The 15,486-nt window shown below is 37.1% G+C and overlaps 1 protein-coding gene across 1 annotated transcript in view; it reads left to right on the top strand.

Annotated features, from left to right (window-relative positions):
* The window catches only part of LOC132893635 (anti-Muellerian hormone type-2 receptor-like), a gene marked incomplete at its 5' end in the record, with an annotated part of 51,530 nt that extends 42,404 nt beyond the window's left edge, over positions 1 to 9,126 (top strand). Inside the window, 9 exon segments of the mRNA XM_060932781.1 lie at positions 76 to 249; positions 441 to 542; positions 1,870 to 1,949; positions 3,644 to 3,859; positions 4,300 to 4,414; positions 5,236 to 5,381; positions 6,025 to 6,181; positions 8,712 to 8,848; positions 9,022 to 9,126. Coding sequence (XP_060788764.1) covers positions 76 to 249; positions 441 to 542; positions 1,870 to 1,949; positions 3,644 to 3,859; positions 4,300 to 4,414; positions 5,236 to 5,381; positions 6,025 to 6,181; positions 8,712 to 8,848; positions 9,022 to 9,126 — 1,232 coding nt within the window.
* Positions 9,127 to 15,486: the final 6,360 nt, after the last annotated feature.

Here is a 15,486-nt window from a genome sequence, read left to right on the forward strand (position 1 = left end):
CAGAATCAGATCATGTGCAGTTTATTTATTTATTTTCTCTAATGGTTGATTCTTTCTTTCTTTCTTTCTTTTTAGGTTGTAGTATAATCCAAACCTACTGCCCAAACTTTTCATGCCATGCATCAGTACATCATCAGAACTACATTGGGTGTGTGTGCAGCTCAGATTTCTGCAATGCAAACATTACCTGGAACCAGCTAGCCAAGCAAACTGAATACAAGCGTCCTCAGTATACCTCAGGTACTACAGGTGTTTTATTTGCACCTTACATTGTTTGGGAAATAATCTTACTGTCCGTGACATCATATACCTTTTGCTAGACTTTGCACATTTTTCAGTACATTTGTCAATCTTGTTTGATGAACTTAAAATCTTTGCAAGCTTTAATTCAGCTTTGGTGAAAATGAGAAGAAAATTTGATGCTGTCTTGGTCTGTATAGATCTACTGGGGGCCAACGTCATCATTATTCCTGCTGGAGCTCTGATTCTGTTATTTTCCCTCATAACTGCACTGAAGTGGAAAATTCTTCTTAAATGCTGCAGTAAGATTGCAATTATTTAAAATGGTCTCTTTTCTTATTTCTTAAAAAAAAGAAATAATCGCTTTGTGAATACAGTAATTGTCATGAAATGTCCTTATATGGTGGTGTAGGCTTTCTTCCTGTATGTACATATTCATATTTCATATTTAACAGTTATTCCACGAAATCGAGTTGTACATGAGATGATAGCTGATGAGACGCGTAGCACCGAGTTGGCTATAAACCATGTATGATGAGATTGAATGGAATAACTGTTTTATTATATCCACATTCACTGGATTTTGAGAAACACAGCATTTTTATTTTTATTTTTTGCAAATTCGATAAATAAAAAAAATGTCAGACAAAATCATTTTTGATTTGAATGTAAACAAACCGGTGAAATAACAGTAGCAATTTGTGAAAAATGCTAAAATAAGAATTCTTGAAAAATAAAAAAAGATACGTTCTTACCATCAAATCATTTTATTCCATATTTTATTGCTTTTTTGTATTTTTTTTTTTTGGGGGGGGGTTGTGTTCAAGTAGAGTTTTTATTTTGTCCTCGGTTGGTTCAGCAACATGCTCCATCATTTTGTTTGTCTCTAATCACGGTATATGAGCTGATATCCTTGTAGTACAGTAACCAATCAGAGCATGTGATTGCTCATATCCAGTGAATGTGGATAGAATAATATCAGTTAATTTTTTGCTCTTGCGATTACAAATTGTTTCAAAATCAAAAACTGGCGAAACATACATCTCTTATATCACAATGTTGTTGAATTCTCAGAAAATGTTGATTAATTTGATATAAAAGCAGCTTTGACAGTCATTATATGTTCATGCACTCATTCTAACATTGTCGTATCTACTTATGACTGACACTTGTGAGTTTTCAGGTTGAATTAAAAAAGTGTGTAAATGTTCATCTGCTAAAATTTTCTTGAAGGAAATAGGCGTTTATTCATTCATGAATTTATGGAAGGAGTCTCCAGTGCCAGTGATTTGAACAGTCAGACGTAAAACTGTAACTGTAAAAGTTTTCCTTTACCAAGAAATTTGCAGAACATAACAGTTCGTGCTTTGCTGCAGTTTTTTAATCATATTATCTTCCAGAGGAAAAAAGCCACGATGGTTAGGGAAAGACTGTTTATAGCTGCTATAGTGTAAGCGATAAAAGGAGCTGACTTGCTTTACATACATTCCACAACATTAAATGTAAGTCTCAGTGCTGAAGTATGTGAAAAAATGAGTAGTAATGAATAAAAAATATTGTGGTATAAGATAAATAAAACACTTCAGAACATACTGTTGTAAATATGTTATTATTCTTCACTACATAAAGGGCCTGTAACACCACAAAACACACTTGACATCTTTGAGGTATCTAATATTGACCTGGGCAAACAGCTGGAGATGCAAAAGGTAAAGATTCTGTTCAGTTATGAGATCATTAAATCATCATTATTAAATCATCAATTTTGAGTGCTTTGGACTATATTTATACAACCCCAATTCCAAAAAAGTTGGGACAAAGTACAAATTGTAAATAAAAACGGAATGCAATAATTTACAAATCTCAAAAACTGATATTGTATTTACAATAGAACATAGACAACATATCAAATGTCGAAAGTGAGACATTTTGAAATTTCATGTCAAATATTGGCTCATTTGAAATTTCATGACAGCAACACATCTCAAAAAAGTTGGGACGGGGCAATAAGAGGCTGGAAAAGTTAAAGGTACAAAAAAGGAACAGCTGGAGGACCAAATTGCAACTCATTAGGTCATTAACATGACTGGGTATAAAAAGAGCATCTTGGAGTGGCAGCGGCTCTCAGAAGTAAAGATGGGAAGAGGATCACCCCTAATTCTGCGCCGACAAATAGTGGAGCAATATCAGAAAGGAGTTCGACAGTGTAAAATTGCAAAGAGTTTGAACATATCATCATCTACAGTGCATAATATCATCAAAAGATTCAGAGAATCTGGAAGAATCTCTGTGCGTAAGGGTCAAGGCCGAAAAACCATACTGGGTGCCCGTGATCTTCAGGCCCTTAGACGGCACTGCATCACATACAGGCATGCTTCTGTATTGGAAATCACAAAATGGGCTCAGGAATATTTCCAGAGAACATTATCTGTGAACACAATTCACCGTGCCATATGCCATTGCCAGCTAAAACTCTATAGTTCAAAGAAGAAGCCGCATCTAAACATGATCCAGAAGCGCAGACGTCTTCTCTGGGCCAAGGCTCATTTAAAATGGACTGTGGCAAAGTGGAAAACTGTTCTGTGGTCAGACAAATCAAAATTTGAAGTTCTTTATGGAAATCAGGGACACCGTGTCATTCGGACTAAAGAGGAGAAGGACGACCCAAGTTGTTATCAGCGCTCAGTTCAGAAGCCTGCATCTCTGATGGTATGGGGTTGCATTAGTGCGTGTGGCATGGGCAGCTTACACATCTGGAAAGACACCATCAGTGCTGAAAGATATATTCAGGTTCTAGAGCAACATATGCTCCCATCCAGACGACGTCTCTTTCAGGGAAGACCTTGCATTTTCCAACATGACAATGCCAAACCACATATTGCATCAATTACAGCATCATGGCTGCGTAGAAGAAGGGTCCGGGTACTGAACTGGCCAGCCTGCAGTCCAGATCTTTCACCCATAGAAAACATTTGGCGCATCATCAAACGGAAGATACGACAAAAAAGACCGAAGACAGTTGAGCAACTAGAATCCTACATTAGACAAGAATGCGTTAACATTCCTATCCCTAAACTTGAGCAACTTGTCTCCTCAGTCCCCAGACGTTTACAGACTGTTGTAAAGAGAAAAGGGGATGTCTCACAGTGGTAAACATGGCCTTGTCCCAACTTTTTTGAGATGTGTTGTTGTCATGAAGTTTAAAATCACCTAATTTTTCTCTTTAAATGATGCATTTTCTCAGTTTAAACATTTGATATGTCATCTATGTTCTATTCTGAATAAAATATGGAATTTTGAAACTTCCACATCATTGCATTCCGTTTTTATTTACAATTTGTACTTTGTTCCAACTTTTTTGGAATCGGGGTTGTATCACATTCGAGCTATATTGATTTTCTAGGTAGTTGCTTGTGGCCATTTTGCAAGTGTGTGGCATGGAACATTCCAGGGATCATCGGTGGCCTTGAAAGTGTTTCCTACAGCACTACAACAAGACTTCATTAAAGAGAAAGATGTCTACAAGTTACCTTTAATGATGCATTCTGGGATTGTAAGGTTTCTTGGAGATGGAAGAATGGGGAAGGACTTTGTGCTTGTTTTGGAACTGGCAACCCAAGTGAGTTAGGATTGTTTCTGGGGATATGTCAAGGGGAGTTCCTGATGATTTTATGACCTTGATTTACTCACGCCTGTCTTCTTTAAGCTGTGCTCACTGGTTGCAGCATGATATAAAAAATAAAGAAAGAAATTTGCTTACATTAAACCAAATTGGCAGTGATCAATGTGAATCAAAGAGCAATATATTGACCATATACTGTACTCCTATTTATTCAATGCTTGCTGTCTTCTCCTTCCACTATCATCATATTACATTTGACAACAAAGGAAAAAAAACACTCTTCTGTCTGCATTTTCTATACATGCAATTTCCCCTGCATAAATATTAAAATCTTGACTTCTAACGCTACTCTTATCAATAATCAGTACTCAACTTTATCTGATGCTGCTTCTCCAAACTCATATATTTACCTAAAACTCTTTCTTTTTTAATTTTAGGGTTCTTTGAATGCATTTCTGTCTAGAACAGTGTGTGACTGGGCATGTACACTAAAACTAGCTCAAACCCTCTCGCAAGGACTGACCTATCTGCACACTGACTTAAAAATGAATGGTGAGGAGCTTTCAACCAAAATATAGCACATTTTCTTGCAGTCAACTCCAGAATTATTAGTGCCTACCCTTCATGAGAATAAACAAATGAATAATGCATGATATTTTAAATTAGCCATAATACAGTCAGCCATGGCCACAACTCGTTAGTTATCCTCCACCACCACCACCACCACCACATTTTTAAGGGTTTTTAGAAATCAGAAATAGTTCATGGTGAATTTCATGATTCCAGTTGTAGCTCTATTGATGGTGATGTTCAGTTTAAGTTTATGATTCCAGTTATACCACCAGTGAAGCTTGGTAAAGTTCACAATTCCAGTTATAGCACTAATGAAGCTTGATGAAGTTCATGATTCGAGTTGTACTGTAGCTGATGTTCAGGTGACATTCATGACCCAAGTTGGAGCACTAATGAGGCTTGGTGAAGTTTCTAATTCCAGCTGTAGCATTAATAAAGATTTTTGAAGTTCCAGATTCTAGTTGTACAATAGCCTTAATGGCAATAAAGTCCAGGTGAAGTTCATGAGTCCAGGTGGAGGGCTAACAAGGCTTGGTGAAGATCAGGCATTGCATTTTATGGATTTATGGATCTTAGACAGCTTGTTGTTATGAAGGTGTCAGCTTTTCATTTTAAAACGCTAATGAATCAACTATAAGAAGATCCTTCAACTCTTATTCAGCTCCTGTCTCACTTCCTGACTCTGAAGTAGATAATAATTTAAAAATTCTTTTGAATGATGCCCCTAATTCTGGAGTTGACTGGACGCTATGTATCCCAAATATATGGTTTGTTTGACTGTTCTTTGCGTTGTCTTGTAGGAGTCTATAAACCAGCGGTGGCTCATTGTGATCTCAGCAGCAGTAATGTTCTGGTGAAAGCTGATGGTTCTTGCACTCTGTGTGACTTTGGATGCTCCACCGTGCTACAGTGCCAATCACTACAGGGTTATTCTGGCACAGTAGAGGTTTGCTTCACTTATACATTATCTAACTATCTGTTCTGATTTTGAACTCGTTCTTAATCAATATGATCTGTTTATGCAGTTTAATCCTAATAAATATACTAGTAGGTATTTTAGACAAAATCTGGACTTATGTATTATCAGATTATTGTATGAAAAGTGAGCAAGTATTAATTAGGGGTTGCACAGACTGATCTATTAGTACATTCACTCATCACCAGACAGGAAAGAAATGAATCAAGATGTTAAAGAAACCTCCCAGACACTGCTTGTATTCTCCATCCAAAGGAAAGCTGCTCATTGAGCTATAAGGAGAACTCAGTTGATGGACATGAGCTTCCATGCTGTGCATGCTCACATCCAGAATTAGTAGTTTCAGCCATTAGGTCATCCACAGGAATGCATTTTAAGGACTGGTACATCCTAAATAGTGTATTATGATACACAGATTTATATTATACACTTTGACACATGATTTGATGTTACTTCAACATCAACATTTAACTGCACTAATACAATAGCTTATAAATAATGATGTCCTGAGTAATTTTTGCTTAAACTATGGAAAAGATGAATAGATGACTACTTTTTTTTAAATTACTTTTCGACTAGTGAAAATAACTATTTCACTCTTGACATATGGCAGGGCAAAATTCAGATGGGGACTCTGCAGTACATGTCACCTGAGATCTTGGAGGGATGCGTGAATCTGAGTAGCAGTCGTTGTTTGTTGCAAGGAGATGTGTATTCCTTAGGACTACTGCTTTGGGAATTGCTGATGCGTTGCTCTGACCTCTGCAAAGGTATAAATTTGCATTTTTTAATAATATAGATGCAGATCGAAAAAAAAACTGTAAAAGGGACATTCCACCGAATGGGTGCCATGTGCTTGTTGTACCACTCCCAAATTAAACTTAATTTGTTATATCTTTTCAACACTGATTATAATAGCACACATATTTAAATATTCAAAATTTGTATTGGTCAACCTCAGGCTACGTTATTTATTTTTTACAAGGTTTGGAAGTCAAAGATGGCTGCATATTCTTTATATGAGTAACAGGACTGAAAGTAACAGGACTGAGTTTTTAGTCTAGGATTAGCTAATACATGGAATTAAGCCACATGGCGTCATCGCTAATAGCATGACCACACTTAGCATTCTAGTGATTTACCAAAAATCTGTATTTTTAAAATAAACAAATATCATCTAAGAAATATTTTAAGTAACAGGACAGTATGTCAACATTGACCTTATCAGTCAAAGTTAAAAAAAAATCATCAAATATACAGAAAAGTAAATGAGAGAACTAACTTTTGGTCTTCCCATGGCCTTCAGAAGACACAACTGATGTAACTTCCTGTTGAGCATGTGATTTATGGAGTGTTCCAAATTTGTCAGATGGGGTAATATGTTTGGGTAACAGGACTGAGTGAAAACCCAGGGACATGACTATAATGTGTATTTTAACTAAGATATTGTGGATTTCTTATGAAAAAAATATATTTAAACCATGGATAGGATATGGAGTCACACAACAGTGCAAAAGAAATACTGTTTCTGAAGGATTTTAATCATAATATTTTTATAGTTAAATATAAAGTTAGAGTGCTGGGACAGGTAACACATGCTATTTTTCAGTGTTTTAGGTAGTTTTTATTAATCCTTACAATTATATATCTTAAATTTGAAATCAGATCAATGTGCAGGACATTCTGCATCATAAGGTAATGTATTTTAAAGTACATTTTTATGTGCATTTATACATATAATTTTCTAGGGATGGAAATGTCACCGATTTGGTGGAATGGCTCAAAAACATTTTTGCCTTTGAGAACCACCCAAAGTTAGCTTCAGAAAAGTTTATACAGAGAACAAATATTGAGACAATGATTGTGCACAAAAAAACACCAAAGACACATGTGTTAGTTGTTCTTCGTGATGCTACTAAGTATAGCTGCTGAAAGGAAGTTTTGTAAGCATTTACATTTTTTTTAAACTTCAACCCAAACTAAACCCCCAAAATAGACTCCTTTATACTGACAGATAATATCCATACAAGACATGTTCGAGTGTTCACTTGTTCATATTTGTACCTGTATACTGTGTACAGATTTATTTTAAAAGAAAAACAATTTATCTGGGTGTTGTCATCTTACTCTCACCAAAATTCAGATATCACACTCTGAGCACAAATTACGTGAGAGAATCTGAGATTGTGACATAACTTACTCGCTACATGACTTACCGAAGCTGAGATCTAGTGGATACATCACTTCTAAATTGTTGTAAACAACCCTGAAGATGCCCGAGTGTCAAGCATTTGGGTGTAAAAATAAGCCTGATCATTGAAGCAGTGAAAACACACACACACACACACACACACACACACACACACACACACACACACACACACACACACACACAAACAAACAAACACAAACAAACAAACAGAGAGCACACACATACCCAGCCTTTGGGAGGTTTTTTTGCTATAAATGCTACGTCACTTGCTACTCACAGTGTTCTTTTTTTTGCCAAAAACAATTAAGATTTCCTTGTATTTTAATGTAACGTGTTTGTTTTATTCACTGAGAAAAGTGATCTTTTTAGATGACAAGAATTGCATTGCTATGACAACAGACAGTGTTTATTAATATCTCTGTCAGTACTGCGTGTTATCTAGTTGAGTGAGATTTAAACTTCATAAAAGTAAGTCTGTTGATTTGTGTATTTTGTTGCCAGTAAAAATCACATGGTTACAGAAAATTAACGATTAGATTTTTAGAATTAGAAGGCTTTATTTGTCATGCATACATTACAGCACAGTGAAGTTCTTTCTCTGTATTCAATCCATCTGAAGCAGTGAACACACACACACACACACACCCACACACACACACACACACACACACACACACACACACACACACACACACACACACACAGTGAGAGAGAGCGAGAGAGAGAGCAAGAGAGAGAGAGAGCAGTGGCACCTGGGGATTTTTTAGAATTAAAACCCTTTATTTGATGGCTCTGTGTTACTAAGAGAAATAGTGTATTAGTGATCTGGTTACATCACAAACAGTTGCATCCATGTAAGCCTATTTTTAGCAATATCATAACTTTTAAAATGGATACATTGTTATAAAGTTTTATTTTAATTCAAATGTGTGAGGATCGGGGGCACATCAGGGCACTTGCCATGATTTGCAAACAATGTTTATTTTTGGGTTATGTTTGGCTATAAAACAACAGCTTTCAAGCCATTATAGTAAAATCAAGAAAGCCTGAATGTAATTTCATCAACTCATTATCTAATTCATTTCTAGATTATCCTGTTCCAGAACATATGTTGCCTTATGAGCCTGAACTGGGACGCAGTCCATCCCTTGAAGATCTTCTTGCTTTTGTGTTGGAGAAAAGATTGCGTCCAACTATACCTCATCTGTGGGCCAGATTCTCTCAGGTATTTTTTTTCCATCATTGCCCTTAAACATAAGTACTTGTCTTTAAGTCTGAAAACAAGTGGTAGATAGAAAAGCTGATCACTTTCATGACCTCTTTATAAATATTATAAATTGATTCACTATGAATAATTTTAATGTGAGTCCATTTTGAATTCACTACCTCTATTTGCAGGGGTCATATCTCCATGAGCTCCTTGAAGATTGCTGGGATCACGATGCAGATGCAAGACTCACAGCAGAGTGTGCGGCCAATAGATTAGCTTCTTTAACCCTCTAATCTTGCTTTGTAAAGACCGAAGTCCGTGTACAAATTTAATGTTGCTGAATATAGTATTATCTTTGCTGATGAACTGATATTAGTGACTGTGAGGTGTAACACATTTCTGGGAGCATGCTTGCTTATCAGATTGCTGTACTGTACAGTGAAACATTACAACATTGAAAACAAATGGTCCTTAAGAAAGAATGGCGTAAAGAAGATTAAAAGAAAATTGTCTTCATTGTAAATTATATATTTCAGTGTGCAAACTTAAATTAGTTAGCACTGATTGTTAGCTGGTAGTCAGCACTACGCTGGTGTTTAACAGGAAAGAGAAAAACAGGCTTTTAATATCCAAAAAACTCTCACCATTTCACATTACTGAGAAATTCAGATAGAAATAGTGGTACATTTGTTGGATTTGCATTTCCTGAATGCACTGCAGCTATGCAACACGGTTTTGAACAGATCTGACACATTTTACATACTTTTTTTTTTTGCTGATTTGCTAGATGTTCTTACATTTTTGGAGCTACTGGAAGCAGTTCTCTGTTGTCTTTACTTTGCAAATATCTTAATATCAAGGACACTGTTCAGACACACACCATACACCATGTCCAGTGAAACATGATCTTCATGGTGTAACAGCTTTGCTTACAGAATAAAGAAATAAACCTCTTCAACTTCACTATTTTGCTATATTTTCATTTATTTAAGTTGTTTTAATACCTTACAATCTAATAAAAAGGACCTAAAAATCAAGAACATTTTCAAGCTGCAAATGAAGAAGTTGACTGAAATTGTGGTTCAGGAGACCTGATATCTCGGTCTTCAGTAAGGACTTTATCCTGCTCAGGATCACGGTGACTCAAGAGTCTATCCCAGGAACACTGGATGTGAAGCGGGAAAAGAGGCCGGAGGGTAAACCAGTCCAATGCAGTATACTTTTACACACTTATACATACATGCCATGTTTTGGGGAAGTGGGAAGAAACCAGAGAACTCAGAGGAAACCCACACAGATATAGGAAAACAAAACTGAAACTCCACAGAATTGAACCAGCTAGCTATGAGGCAGCAATACGACCAAACAGTATGATGGATAAAACGTCAAGGCAGACAGGAATATAAGTAATATTCATGAAGGAAATAAAACACTATTATGATTGGTAATATTAGTTGAGTGAAAAGTCTAAGGGACACAGCTTCTACAGATTACCAAGGATTTTTATTCATGTGTATTTTTTAACTGTCTGATATCATTTCATTTGCCTGAGTACAGGCATGACATTTTACAATGATCCTTTTACAACCCCAATTCCAAAAAAGTAGGGACACTGTGCAAACTAAATAAAAACAGAATGCGATAATTCGCAAATCATGGAAATGCTATATTTCATTGAAGATAGTACAAAGACAACATATCAAATGTTGAAACTGAGAACTTTTATTGTTTTTTGAAAAATATATGCTCATTTGGAATTTGATGTCAGCAACGCATTTCAGAAAAGTTGGGATAGGGTCATGTTTACCACTGTGTTGCATCATCTCTACAACACTCTGTAAATGTTTGGGAACTGAGGAAACCAGCTGCTGTAGATTTGAAAGAGAAATGTTGTCCCATTCTTGCCTGATATACAATTTCAGTTGCTCAACAGATTGAGGTCTCCTTTGTCGTATTTGGCGCTTCATAATGCGCCAAATGTTTGAAATGGAAGACAGATCTGGACTGCAGGCAGGCCAGTTTAGCACCCAGACTCTTTTACTGTGGAACCCTGCAGTTTTAATATGTGTAGAATGCATTTTAATATTTGCAGAAATGCACCCTCATACCATCACAAGAGGATGGATTTTGAACTGTGCACTAATAACAAGCCAGATGGTCCTTCTCCTCTTTAGCCTGGCGGGTGTGGTGTCCATGATTTCTAAAAAAAATTTCTACTTTTGATTCATCAGACCCCGCGACAATTTTCCACTTCACCTCAATCCATTGTAAAAGAGCTCAGACCCAGAGAAGGTGGCAGTGTTTCTGGATATTGTTTATATCTGGTTTTAACTTGCATTTGTCGATGCAGTAATAAACTGTTTTCACAGACGATGGTTTTCTGAAGTGTTCCTGAGCCAGTGATTTCCACTACAGCCCTGTGTCTGCTTTTAATGCAGTGTCACCTGAGGGCCTGAAGATCACACGCATACAATGTCAGTTTTCAGCCTTGTCTCTTGCATACAGAGATTTCTCCAGATTCTCTGAATCTTTTAATGATATGTACCGTAGGTGATGTGATCCCCAAATTCTTTGCAATTTTACATTGAAGAATGCTATTCTTAAATTGTTGCACTGTTTGCCCACACAGTCTTTCACAGAGCGATGAACCCCTCCCCATCTTTACTTCTGAGAGACTCTGCCTTTCTGGGATGCTCTTTTTATGCACAACCATGTTACCATGCCAACTCTTCGTGTGCAACCGTATGACAAAAACAATGTGACGCATGCACCCACCGCCATGTTGGATGATATACAAATCCAGAATGCAAGGACATGTACATAAGTAGTATATTTTAATAGCATATTTTAATATTCTAATTATTCTAATTATTCTTGTTTTTGTATTATTAACCCAACAAACCTTTACATTTCAAACATTAAAGATCTTTGACAAAATAGAGTACAAATAGTCCAAAAGCATGCAATAAAAACATCACTAAGCAAGTTGTACTATTTTATGCTAATTTTATTTTATTTTCATAGACAAAGTAAAATCACTCTAATCAAAAGGAACAATCAATGGAGATAAATTACACAAGATACAGCATACTTTGGCAATCTTATCAAGTTAAACCAGCTTCCAGTATTTTTTTTTCTGAGGTTCCACCAATTCACAAGTCATATCTCTATAGCCTCCTTGTGCATGACATCACGCTTCATGTGATAATTACACCTGGGGGACAAACAGACACCGTCTTTCATGTAAGCAAAGCTTAATCTGTCTTTAATATGGTTCATTTTTACACTGTTTTTGGTTGTTCAAATAGAGAAATAGATAAGAGGTATTACCGTCTCCCCACAGTCAAGAAATATGTTAACAAAGAGAAGCAAATGCTTCAAGAACAATGAAGAAATGAGTGGTTAAAGAGAATACCATGAGAGGAGCTAAGCCTGAAAACTCCAGAGAAATTCACGATTGTATTTAAAATAAAATAGAAAGTCGGAAGTGAGCATGGAAGAGGTTGCTTAAGAATCTTATTTTATTTTTTCTGCTCGCATTCAAGTTAGCTTCTTCATGAAAGTGTTTGATTTTCTTACTGGTGAAGCAGTTTCCTTATTCGGCACGGAAAACCTAGATTGATTTCAAACAACTCGGACATAACTCAGTAAAAAACAACAACAAGGAGCAACATGTGCGAAATATCCTGAAAGAACAGAAAAGATTAAGAGCACAGAGTGGGCGGCACGGTGGTGTAGTGGTTAGCGCTGTCGCCTCACAGCAAGAAGGCCCAGGTTCGAGCCCCGTGGCCGGCGAGGGCCTTTCTGTGCGGAGTTTGCATGTTCTCCCAGTGTCCGCGTGGGTTTCCTCCGGGTGCTCCGGTTTCCCCCACAGTCCAAAGACATGCAGGTTAGGTTAACTGGTGACTCTAAATTGACTGTAGGTGTGAATGTGAGTGTGAATGGTTGTCTGTGTCTATGTGTCAGCCCTGTGATGACCTGGCGACTTGTCCAGGGTGTACCCCGCCTTTCGCCCATAGTCAGCTGGGATAGGCTCCAGCTTGCCTGCGACCCTGTAGAACAGGATAAAGTGGCTAGAGATAATGAGATGAGATGAGATGAGATGAGATGAGATGAGATGAGATGAAGAGCACAGAAGCTTTGTTTCTGTTATCAGAGGAACCCAGTCCTGTGCAAAATGTCACCATGGAGCCAGAATGTAGTAATGAACCTACAGTTCAAGAGAGTTCTACACAAACACACTGAACTTGACAACAGCTGCATGCATGTGAAATGGAAATAAATCGACTAAGGCAGGAAAAACTATTTTGGATCAACCTGTGTGACTCAGGTGTGTCTTTTGAATAGAAAATAAATTTAGAGGGGACTGAACATTAACCGTTTATTGAAATTATTATTACAAGGGTGATTATAGTTATTATATGACGATAGCTACAACTGGTATGGGCTGATTCTGTTAGTGTTTGTAATTACTGTTCCATCCACTATTATATAAAATTAAAATAAAATCTTACAAGATTGTTTGAAAGTGTAGAGCAAGATATTTTGTTATTTTACAAATAATAACACTTCAGATATTGTTTTAACAATAATAAGTATCAATCTATAAATGATAGCATGAAAATAGTTGTGTAACAAGATGTCCTTGGGGTTGTTGAGACTTGGAGGGCCGGGAATACCAGCTAGCCCACAGTTCAGGTTGGAGCCCTTTGAGAGTAAATGCTTTAGCTTTCGCAACATTCTGTTCCCAAAAGCTGATGTCAGGTAAAAGTCTTTACACAAAGAAGGGTTTTTTTTCTTTTGTAGTTTTTTAACTGTTCTTCCGTATTGTGACTCTTCAGGAAAAAGAATGTATATTCCAACATGTAGCTAATGCTAACACTAGGCCACAAATCTGCACCATCACTCCAGTCATTTTGAGGAATATTGTATTCCTCCATATTGTATTCCATAACCGCTAACAAACTCTAATTTCCGTGTATATCCTTTGCTTCTTTCTGACTAATATTGTTCAAGTAATCCAGTAGTAGAGCTTTTTTAGCTGTAGTTTTCTTCGGAGAGCAGCTACAGATGTCAGACATCTTCGCTTGGCTTGAATATGTGAATGGTATATAAACAAAGTTTGCTTGTCCCCCAGGTATAGGGTAGCGATGGTTGCTAACGTAAATGTGACGTCAGTGCAAGGGGTCTATTGCACTCCTCCATTTAAAATATTTGTAACCCAGTGATTTCCATCTGGCAACCACTTTCAGTATGTGTCTCTGCTGGGAGGGTTTCAGACACAATTTCATTTGACTCTGGTACATCCATAAAACAAAAGGTGCATAAGTAAAAGGAGGTTACTGGGTTACCTCCGGTGCAAGAAGGAATGCTACAGCAGGTCTTTCATCCCAACTGCTGCCAGACTTTTCAATGACAGCCTGGCATAATGTAGCACTGTTTATTTTTTCTTAATGTCACTATCATGTTTTTGTGACTTTGTCACTTTATGTGCATCTCATTGTCATCATCTACTTATAGTGGTGCTTGAAAGTTTGTGAACCCTTTAGAATTTTCTATATTTCTGCATAAATATGACCTAAAACATCATCAGATTTTCACACAAGTCCTAAAAGTAGATAAAGAGAACCCAGTTAAACAAATGAGACAAAAATATTATACTTGATCATTTATTTATTGAGGAAAATGATCCAATATTACATATCTGTGAGTGACAAAAGTATGCAAACCTTTGCTTTCAATATCTGGTGTGACCCCCTTGTGCTGCAATGTACTTGTGCAGCAAGTAAACGTTTCCGGTAACTGTTGATCAGTCCTGCACACCAGCTTGGAGGAATTTTAGCCCATTCCTCCGTATAGAACAGCTTCAACTCTGGGATGTTAGTGGGTTTCCTCACATGAACTGCTCGCTTCAGGTCCTTCCACAACATTTTGATTGGATTAAGGTCAGGACTTTGACTTGTCCATTCCAAAACATTAACTTTATTCTTCTTTAACCATTCTTTGGTAGAATGACTTGTGTGCTTAGGGTTGTTGTCTTGCTGCATGACCCACCTTCTCTTGAGAGTCAGTTCATGGACAGATGTCTTGACATTTTCCTTTAGAATTCGCTGGTATAATTCAGAATTCATTGTTCCATCAATGATAGCAAGCCATCCTGGCCCAGATGCAGCAAAACAGGCCCAAACCATGATACTACCACCACCATGTTTCACAGATGGGATAAGGTTCTTATGCTGGAATGCAGTGTTTTCCTTTCTCCAAACATAACGCTTCTCATTTAAACCAAAATTTCTAGTTTGGTCTCATCCTTCCACAAAACATTTTTCCAATAGCCTTCTGGCTTGTCCGCATGATCTTTAGCAAACTGCAGACAAGCAGCAATGTTCTTTTTGGAGAGCAGTGGCTTTCTCCTTGCAACCCTGCCATGCACACCACTGTTGTTCAGTGTTCTCCTGATGGTGGACTCATGAACATTAACATTACCCAATGTGAGAGAGGCCTTCAGTTGCTTAGAAGTTACCCTGGGGTCCTTTGTGACCTCGCTGACTATTACATGTCTTGCTCTTGGAGTGATCTTTGTTGGTTGACCACTCCTGGGGAGATTAACAATGGTTTTGAATTTCCTCCATTTGTACACATTCTGTCTGACT

Source organism: Neoarius graeffei, chromosome 11 (assembly GCF_027579695.1).
Source record: "Neoarius graeffei isolate fNeoGra1 chromosome 11, fNeoGra1.pri, whole genome shotgun sequence".
NCBI lineage: Eukaryota > Metazoa > Chordata > Actinopteri > Siluriformes > Ariidae > Neoarius > Neoarius graeffei.